The 10,089-nt window shown below is 43.0% G+C and overlaps 2 protein-coding genes across 4 annotated transcripts in view; both read left to right on the top strand.

The window, feature by feature from the left end:
• The window catches only part of LOC100943920 (protocadherin gamma-C4), a 187,732-nt gene that overhangs the window by 53,818 nt on the left and 123,825 nt on the right, over positions 1-10,089 (top strand). Inside the window, exon 1 of one of the 3 annotated variants that reach the window (XM_012808320.2) lies at positions 3,390-5,813. The exons of the other annotated variants lie outside the window; for them this stretch is intronic. Coding sequence (XP_012663774.1) covers positions 3,390-5,813 — 2,424 coding nt within the window. Of the gene's footprint in view, positions 1-3,389; positions 5,814-10,089 lie in introns of those variants that run through there. 3 annotated transcript variants of the gene reach the window in all.
• LOC111725982 (protocadherin gamma-B4-like) overlaps positions 8,520-10,089 on the top strand; it is a 2,474-nt gene continuing 904 nt past the window's right edge. Inside the window, exon 1 of the mRNA XM_023514329.1 lies at positions 8,520-10,088. Within this exon, the coding sequence (XP_023370097.1) occupies positions 8,528-10,088 (1,561 nt within the window). The 5' untranslated portion in view covers positions 8,520-8,527. The remainder of the gene's footprint in view (position 10,089) is intronic.

Genomic DNA, 10,089 nt, shown 5'->3' with positions numbered 1-10,089 from the left:
GGTCCGGGCTGGGGATTCGAACCTGCCACCTTAGGTGTACGTGGCTGGCGCCTTAGCCGGTTGAGCTATAGGCGCCGAGCCCAAACAGATGGTTTTTAATAGAAAATGTTCTAAAAAGAAAAATCCCAGAATTTTGGGAGGCCTGGGCAGGAAGATTGCTTGAGGCCAGGAGTTCAAGAGACCAGCCTGAGCAATAGTTAGACTCTGTCTTTTATAAAAGAAGAAGAGGAGGAGGAGGAGGAGGAAAGAAGGAAGAAGAAAAAGGAGGAGAAGAAATAAGAAAGAAGAAGGAAGAAGAAGAAAAGGAAGAAGGAGGAGGAGGAAGAGGAGAAAAGAAAAATTATTTGGGCATGCTCCTGCACAACTGTAGTTTCATCTACACTGGATGCTGAGGCAGGCAGGTCACTTGAGCTCTGAATTTGAGTTTGCAGTGAGTTAGGATGAGTCCACTGCACTGTAGCCTGGGCAACGAAGTGAGACCCCTTTTTTAAAAGAAAAAGAGAAGGAAAAAAGTTGCTCAATGCTGATGCCTGGGAAATCAAATAGATTTTTCATAGAATTTTTTTTGAGACAGAGTCTCACTATGTTGCCCTCGGTAGGGTGCCATGGCGTCACAGCTTTCAGCAACCTCCAATTCTAAGTGATTCTCTTACCTTAGCCTCCCAAGTACCTGGGACTACAGGCGCCCGCCACAATGCCCAGCTATTTTTTGTTGCAGTTGTCATTGTTTTGGCTGGCCCGGGTCCGGTTCAAACCTGCAAGCCTCTGTGGGCAGTAACCACTTGTGCTATGGGCACCAAGCCAAAATTTTTTTAATGTAAGTAAATACATGATCAGGATTCTAATAAATAACTCAATCAATAATAAAATTCTCTCTTTCTCTCTCTCTTTTGCGCGCGCACCTGCGTGCGCTCTCCCTCTCTTTTTGAGACAGAGTCTCACTTTATTGCCTTGAATATCACAGCCCACAGCAACCTCAAACTCTTAGGCTCAAGTGATCCTCTTGCCTCAGCCTCCCAAGTAGCTGGGACTACAGGCGCCTACCACAATGCCCAGCTATTTTTTAGAGACAGGGGCTCACTCTTGCTCAGGCTGGTCTGGAATCCATGACCTCAGGCGATCCACCTGCCTCAGCCTCCCAGAGTGCTGGGATTACAGGCATGAGCCACCATGCCCAGTAATATACTCTCTTTAAACTATAAGATTATTTCAATTTGGTGTAGTGAGCTTATGTTGTATTTTATTAAACATATCTTGGTGGTCTAGTAAATATCTTTAATATTTAATTTTATGTCGTGGGATAACCTAGAAAACTTGAATACTAGAGATAAGGAAGCCATTTACTCCCTAAAGTATACTTTATGTTCACTGTAGTCTATAATTTCATTTAGCTAGACCTTATTTATTTAGTTCCAAAGAAGTTACTTAGAAGAAATGAACTATTAATACCTTTCTTTCCCCTAGAGAATAGGTGAGGTCTTGAAAGACCAGGCTGGTTTTCAACTCCTAGGCTAAAGCAATCTTCTTGCCTCAGCCTCCCAAAGTACTGGGATTACAGGTGTGAGCCACCATGCCTGGATAATTAAGACTTATTTTTAAACTGTAGAAGAAGAAACAAATGTGACATTAAACTATGAATTTGGAGGCATCAGATAGAAAAGGATTGAAACGTTGGGAGCCATAACATGAAAGTTTGTTTGAAATTTTTTGTAATGTATATTGTGTTTAATGACCATACACTTTTCTTTCATCAATAAGAAGTCCAAAATCACAATTAAACAAATAGAATTTAATTCCTATTTATGGAATTCATCTTAATACCCGTTTTAGTTCCTTAAAAAATTATTTTATCTACTTGGTAAAAGCAAATATGAGTTTGAATTATTTTGATAGATTGAAACAGCATTTCACTCAAAGTATGTCCTATATTCTGGGGCAATGCTACCCAAGAGCGGAAACAGATTACTTAGGAACCTCCCACCAAACTAAGTTAAGCATTTTTACTTCTGGATTCCTCTCCTGGTTCTACCAGCTATTTCTCTAAGACTTAATATAATTTACAAAGCAAGACTAGGTCTTTTATTTATTGCTAGATCTTTATGCCAGAGAAGGTCATTCTTTTTTTCTTCTGCAAACATATGAATGGGACTTTCTTTTATTTCTGCTAGCTGAGGGAAGCGTTGGGTCCATTAATAGAGTTTTAATCCATCATCAATGCAGATATGAGTACTTCTAAGTATCCTTTCTCTACAGTCTTGCTTGTGGTCCAGATGCTATCTAGAGATCCCTTGTTTCTCAACTATGCTAGAATAGGGTAAGATGAAGATTTGAATTTCATAATGAAAAAAAAAAAAAACGGTCACACCAACACCCATTTTCTCTTCCCAACCCAGTAGGATCACTGCAAATTTCTGCCTTCTGCATAAATTGGTTGGTTGCTGCTATAGCTGGTTATTGCTGCTTGGCTTCTTACCTCATCTCTCATGACACTTTTTCGCATGAAGCATTACCAAGACCAACAATTATTTCTTTTTTTCTTATGAGAATGACAGTAAGGATATTTGGATTCCTATGTTGTTTTACTACTTTACAATCAGGAATAAAGCATTCTCTCTCATTTACAAAAAATCATTAACATGAAGGTGTTAAAGCTCTAAGATTCTATAAAATCAAACATTTATCAAACTACTTTTCTGTATTTCAAAGTCAATTTCGACTTTTTGAGTCTTGTGTGGTGGTGTCTATGTAGTACAATATAATATGTGTTCAGTAACAGTATTGAATTAATTAAAATTTACATACACTGATGTAAATATTTTCTATGTAAATTCTCTCATATGCATTTAAATAAAGGTTACCTTTTGGCTTCAATGATTGATTTTTATATGTGCAGTAAAATGTGAGTCAGTGCCCCAAAGAGTAACTTCAAAGTTGCAGTTCAAAACATTTTATAAACTTATCTGAGAATATCAAACATCCATCCACGAACACTGTTACGTTAATTCAGTGCCTTAAAATAGATTTTAAAAGTATATCAGAGATATCTGGAGTGAAGAAATTTAACCACATAGAGAAATTTGGAAGGAAGAAACAATTTTCCATAAAAATCAGTTTGATGCTATGTGGTGCATTAACTTAGTAAGGACTCTAAGCGCCGCTGTTCACCAACAGGGGAAAATGGTGCGAGAGATTCCACAGAACCACCGAGTTTTACAACACAGAGAAACGACAAATTGAGACAAGCCCTCTTCCGAGCTGCGCCAAACTCAAGCCTCTATCTTGCTAGACTCTGGGCCTTTCTTCAGAATACAGAGGGGTCCGTGCTAATACACCAGCATTCAGAAGCACATCCAGACACAGGTCGGTGCCTAAACAAGAAGAGCAGGATAATGGCGGCTCGGCAGAGGGGCGGGAATTACACAGGATTCGCCTTGCTCTCCATCCTCCTGGGGACCTTGCAGGGAGCCTGGGCAGGACTTATTGTCTACTCGGTGTTGGAGGAGACAGACAAAGGTTCTTTTGTGGGTGACATCGCCAAAGACCTAGGGCTGGAGCCCTGGGAGCTGTCGGAGCGCGGAGTCCGCATCGTCTCCAGAGGTAGGACGCAGCTTTTCTCTCTGAACCCGCGAGGTGGCAGCTTGGTCACCGCAGACAGGATAGATCGCGAGGAGCTCTGCGCTCAGAGCCCGCGGTGTCTCATAAATTTTAACATCTTGATGGAAGACGAAATGAATCTTTATCCTGTAGAAGTGGAAATAATGGATATTAATGACAACGCTCCTAGATTCTTGGTTGAAGAAATAAACGTAAAAATAATTGAGAATACAGCTCCTGGACTGCGGTTTCCTTTAAACGAGGCGGGGGATCCGGATGTTGGCACGAACTCCCTCCAAAGATACCAGCTCAGCCCCAACCTCCACTTCTCCCTGGTTGTGCAAAGTGGAGACGATGGCACTAAATACCCAGAACTGGTACTGGAGCGAATGCTGGACCGGGAGGAAGAGAAGGTTCACCACCTGGTTCTCACTGCCTATGACGGTGGTGACCCGCCCCGATCTGGCACTGCCCGAATCCAGGTAACGGTGCTGGATGTGAATGATCATGCTCCCGTCTTCTCTCTGCCCCAGTACCAAGTAACTGTCCCAGAGAACGTGCCCGTGGGTACAAAGCTGCTCACAGTAAATGCTGTCGACCTGGATGAGGGAGTAAATGGGGAAGTGACATATTCTTTTCGGAAAAAAACTCCAAAACTTCTACAAAGATTCCACCTGAACGCCCTTACAGGAGAATTATCAACTTTAGAAGAACTAGACTATGAAGAATCTGGCTTCTATGAAATGGAAGTTCAGGCTCAGGATGGTTCTAGTAGTCTGACAAAGGTAAAAGTACTGATCACGATTTTAGATGTGAATGACAATGCTCCAGAAGTGACTGTAACGTCTTTAAGTGGCACAATCCCTGAAGACAAACCTCCTGGGACAGTAATTGCTCTTTTCTACGTCCAAGACAGAGATTCTGGGAAGAATGGTGAAGTGACCTGCACTATTCCAGAAAATATGCCTTTTAAGTTAGAAAGATCAATAGATAATTATTATAGATTGATGACAGCCAAAAGTCTTGACCGGGAAAAACTCTCTGTGTATAACATCACACTGCAAGCCACAGATGGTGGAACTCCTCCCCTATCCACTGAAACTCACATCTCTATGCATGTGGCAGACACCAATGACAATCCACCCACCTTCCCCCACTCCTCCTACTCAGTCTACTTCCCTGAGAACAACCCCAGAGGCACTTCCATCTTCTTGGTGACTGCACAAGACCCTGACAGCGATGAGAATGCCGAGATTACTTATTCTTTGGTGGAAGACACCATCCAGGGAGCTCCAGTGTCTTCTTATGTCTCTATCAACTCTGATACTGGAGTGCTGTATGCTCTGAGATCCTTTGACTATGAGCAGTTTCAAAACCTACAACTGATAGTGACAGCACATGACAGCGGGAACCCACCCCTGAGCAGCAATGTGTCACTTAGCCTTTTTGTGCTGGATCAGAATGACAATGCACCCGAGATCCTATACCCTGCCATACCCACTGATGGATCTACAGGTGTGGAGCTGGCACCCCGCTCTGCAGAGCCTGGCTACCTAGTGACCAAGGTGGTGGCAGTGGACAGAGACTCAGGCCAGAACGCCTGGCTGTCTTACCGCCTGCTCAAGGCCAGTGAGCCAGGGCTCTTCTCTGTGGGGCTGCACACGGGTGAGGTGCGCACAGCACGGACCCTACACGACAGAGATGCGCTGAAGCAGAGCCTTCTGGTGGCCGTCCAGGACCATGGCCAGCCCCCTCTCTCAGCTACTGTCACACTCACGGTGGCTGTGGCTGACAGTATCCCAGAAGTTCTGGCTGACCTGAGCAGCCTTGAACCGCCAGCTGGGCCTTACGACTCTGGCCTCACTCTATACCTGGTGGTGGCAGTGGCGGTGGTCTCCTGTGTCTTCCTTGCCTTTGTCATGGTGTTGCTTGCACTTAGGCTGGGGCGCTGGCACAAGTCACGTCTGCTGCAGACTTCCGGAGCTGTGCTGACAGGCATGCCTGCCTCGAACTTTGTTGGTGTGGACGGGGTGCAGGCTTTCCTGCAGACCTATTCCCATGAGGTCTCCCTCACCGCGGACTCGAGAAAGAGTCACCTGATCTTCCCTCAGCCCAATTATGTGGACACACTCATCAGCCAGGAGAGCTGTGAGAAAAATGATTCTTTGTTAACATCCATAGATTTCCATGAATGTAAGGATGAAGCCCCAAGTATTCAGGTGAGCTCAGGCCTTCCTTTATTTCCATGAGGAATTATATTTCATGTGATATTTTTCTATTATTTTGCAAAACAAGTGTTATGAAGTTAGGAATTAAAAAAAAATTTAAAGAGGCAAAAACTAGTTCACCAGTTTACTTCAATGGTGATACTTTAACATTGAAAACGTCAGTTATGATATCCTTTCTTTAGCGGAAGCCTATGGGCAAGATGGTTAATAAGTGGACTATCACCTTTTGGTAATTTCCACCTACCTTCCACTTGGTTTTCTTAACTTGTGTGTTTTATAAATGAAAACAAATTGTTGAGTTTTTCTTATTGTAGTAGGTAAGCAAGAGTAGAACACACCTCAGGCACCTTCTCAGTATTCTCTTTAGCATTCTGATTTATACAGTGTTCTTGAAGACTTTTTCTAATCTGAAACTCTTTTCTGTTTTCTGATCTTGGTTATGTGTACTTCACCTTGATGATCCAGAAAATCTTGGTTTCTTCTTGACCTATTTAAAGTATAATCTTTTAGTCAAGTTAGGCTACTAGTGCAAGATTAGGTTGATGCCTAAATAATGAAATGTGTGTGCTGACCTTAACTAAGACAGACATGGTGTCTAATGTTAAATGAAAGGTCATTGACCAAAACCAATAAAATATGTCAAAAATTTCAGGTGTTATAACTGGCATTTGTGAAACAGGCAGTTATGTGGGGTTTTTTGTTTGTTTGTGACAGAATCTCACTATGTCACATTCAGTAGAGTGCTGTGGTGTCACAGCTCACAGCAACTTCCAACTCTTGAGCTTAAGCAATTCTCTTGTCTCAGTCTCCCAAGTACCTACAGGTGCCCGCCACAACACCCGGCTATTTTTTGTTGCAGTTGTCATTGTTGTTTAGCTGGCCCAGCTGCCTTCGAACCTGCCAGCCTCAGTGTATGTGGCCAGTGCCCTATTCACTGAGCTATGGGTGGTGCCCAGTTATGTGTTTTTAACACAGAAAGTAGTATGTTGTTTTTAGTGGTATATCCATGTGAAATGTGTCTATGGGCTCTTTTAGTGGGAGCTTGGGGATATTGTGCATGCTGGCTTTATGAAACAACTGTCTCATCTACTCAAATCCTAGGTCACCAACTGATTTTATTTATTGATTAGAAATAACCCAATCTGAAATTAACTACTTCCATATTATTTCGTATGTTAAATGATTATTATCTGGAAGGGGGTGACAAGAGGCTGAGGAGGAAAGGATTCCTTGAGCACAGGATTTCCAGGTTCACCTGTGGAACATAGTCTGGCCCCTCCGTCTGTTATTTTTTAATATCTTTTTCTCTAAAGTAGTGTTATATTTAGTGGTATTTTGCATATAATACATTGCCCAATTGTCCACACATTCTGTATATTCAGATGTATAATCACTTGCAGAAGAGGACAATGTTATGATACTTTATGAGGAAAGGTACTTTGGCAGAAACATAGTTATAAAAAATATTTTTAAATCCTCAAATTAAAATTTATGAGATTCAGGGCGGTGACTGTGGCTTAAGGAGTAGGGCGCTGGTCCCATATACTGGACGTGGTGAGTTCAAACCCAGCCCCGGGCAAAAACTGCAATAACAACAAAAAAGTTTATGAGATTCTTTAAAATATTTTTAAACAAAGGGGAGAAATAATAACTTAATTCAGGAGCTATTGCAAGCCCACTTTCTAGGAATTATTTCCTTTCATACAGAAGTCATCATGAATGTTAAATAAGTGTAGAGGTAGGAATCAGTGTTTCAATGCAATAGATGTTGGTGATTTTGTTGAGGCGAAATGCTATATCCCTGATAACTTTGAAGATTAATGTTATATTTTATAATGAGGAAAATAATTGTGTAATTGGAAGGAAAAGGATAGCCTATTTTTAGGCTATCCCATTTCCTTAACCTAATATTGCATATGATTGCAGAAATGACAATCACATAATATTACCATAAAGATATCACTTAACCTATTGGTAAAAGATATATGTTTGAAGATAAGTACAAATTGTGCCTTCCTAAAAACAATTTTAGCATCAATGATGCTGTCTGGAAAATTTTTAAATAAATAAACTTGCAAGTACCTAGAAACGTGGGGGAAACAGTAGGAACAAGAAAAGAAAGATGGAGTTTATTTATTATATTACTAATGTATAATTACTGTAGTCAGGTGGTTTACTTAGGCCAACTCTGTGTTAGGTTCATCTTTGTGTGAGTAGTGTGTGTTCGAAGATTTGTGAATGATTATGTCAATACATAGATGTTTATGTATTAAATCTATATGATTTCCTGGAAAACCTAGAAATCAGGAATAAAGGCATTTCTAAGAGTACAACTTTAAGCGTTATTAAATATACGAACATAGGAAAAAAGCATGGCTTTTTCAGTTAGGCACACAATGATAATTATCATACTAGTGAAACTGAAGCAGCAGAGGCTGCAGTTTCCCAGCGTGGACTCTGGGCGCCGCTGTTGGCCAAAGTGGAGAACTGGGCGCTCGCGATCTCCCCGCGCAGACGCGGCGCTTTCTAGGGCAGCCCCATCTCAGACTCTCCAACCATAGTCTTTCCACCGCTTCCTCCCCCGGAATAGAAGACTCTTTTCCTGAACTGGAACTAGAACTTAAGTCGGTTCGGAGCTGTGGACATCTGCAAAACAGAGATTATTTGTGTCCAGGCTGGTGAGCAAGGTGAGGAGAGCAAGAGGGATGGGGAGCGGCGCTGGGGAGCGGGGCCGGGCTGAGAGGCGGCCAGTGCTCTTTCCCTTCCTGCTGTCTTTGTTCTGCCGGGCGCTGTCTGAGCAGATCCGCTACAGGATTCCCGAGGAAATGCCCAAGGGCTCGGTAGTGGGAAACCTGGCTAAGGACCTGGGCTTCAGTGTCTGGGAGTTGCCCACTCGAAAACTGCGTGTCAGTTCGGAGAAGCCTTACTTCACGGTGAGCGCGGAGAGTGGGGAGTTGCTTGTAAGCAGCAGGCTAGACAGGGAGCAGATATGCGGGAAGAATCCAGCATGTGCTCTGGAATTTGAGGCTGTGGCTGACAATCCGCTGAACTTTTATCACGTGAATGTGGAGATCGAGGACATTAATGACCACACGCCAAAATTCTCGCAAAATTCCTTTGAGCTGCAAATAATTGAGTCGGCACAGCCAGGCACACGATTTATCTTATTATCTGCCCATGATGCAGATATTGGTACCAACTCACTACAGAATTACCAGCTCAGCCCCAATGATCATTTCTCACTCATGAATAAAGAGAAATCAGATGGCAGTAAATACCCTGAGCTGGTATTGAAGATGCCTTTAGACCGGGAAAAGCAGAAATCCTACCACTTGACCTTGACTGCCTTGGACTTTGGAGATCCACCCCTAAGCAGCACTGCACAGATACAAGTCCTAGTGATTGATGCCAATGATAACCCACCAGTGTTTAGCCAAGATATATACAGGGTGAGCCTTCCAGAAAACGCGTCCCCTGGAACCACCGTGCTTCAGGTGACTGCCACTGATCAGGATGAGGGGATCAATGCTGAGATCACCTTTTCTTTCAGCGAAGCTAGCCCTATCACCCAGTTTAATCTGAATTCGAATACTGGGGAAATTACTATTCTAAATACATTAGATTTTGAAGAAGTCAAAGAATATTCCATAGTTTTGGAAGCAAAGGATGGTGGAGGAATGATTGCACAATGTACGGTGGAGATAGAAGTCATAGATGAAAATGACAACGTCCCAGAAGTGATATTCCAGTCTCTTCCAGACCTCATTATGGAGGACACTGAGTTGGGAACGCACATTGCTTTGCTCAAAATCCGTGACAAGGATTCAGGAAACAACGGAGAAGTTAGTTGTAAACTGGAAGGTGATGTTCCATTTAAAATACTCACTTCGTCAAGAAACACGTACAAATTAATGACAGATGGGGTTCTAGATCGTGAGAAGAACCCAGAGTACAATATCACCATTATAGCCACAGACCGCGGCAAGCCGCCCCTCACCTCCAGCTCCAGCATTACCCTGAACATCGGTGATGTGAATGACAATCCTCCGGTTTTCAAACAGGCTTCTTATGTGGTCCACGTGGCTGAGAACAACCCGCCAGGAGCCTCAATCTCACAAGTCAGCGCTTCCGACCCCGACTTAGGACCCAATGGCCAAGTCTCCTACTCCATTGTGGCCAGTGACCTGGAACCCAGGATGCTGTCATCCTACGTGTCAGTGAACCCCCAGAGTGGGGTGGTGTTCGCGCAGCGCGCCTTTGACCATGA

Source organism: Otolemur garnettii, unplaced genomic scaffold, assembly GCF_000181295.1.
Source record: "Otolemur garnettii isolate 467f Iridium unplaced genomic scaffold, OtoGar3 scaffold00003, whole genome shotgun sequence".
NCBI lineage: Eukaryota > Metazoa > Chordata > Mammalia > Primates > Galagidae > Otolemur > Otolemur garnettii.
Note: the sequence above shows the minus strand (reverse complement) of the source record. Positions and strands in the feature narration are given on the sequence as shown.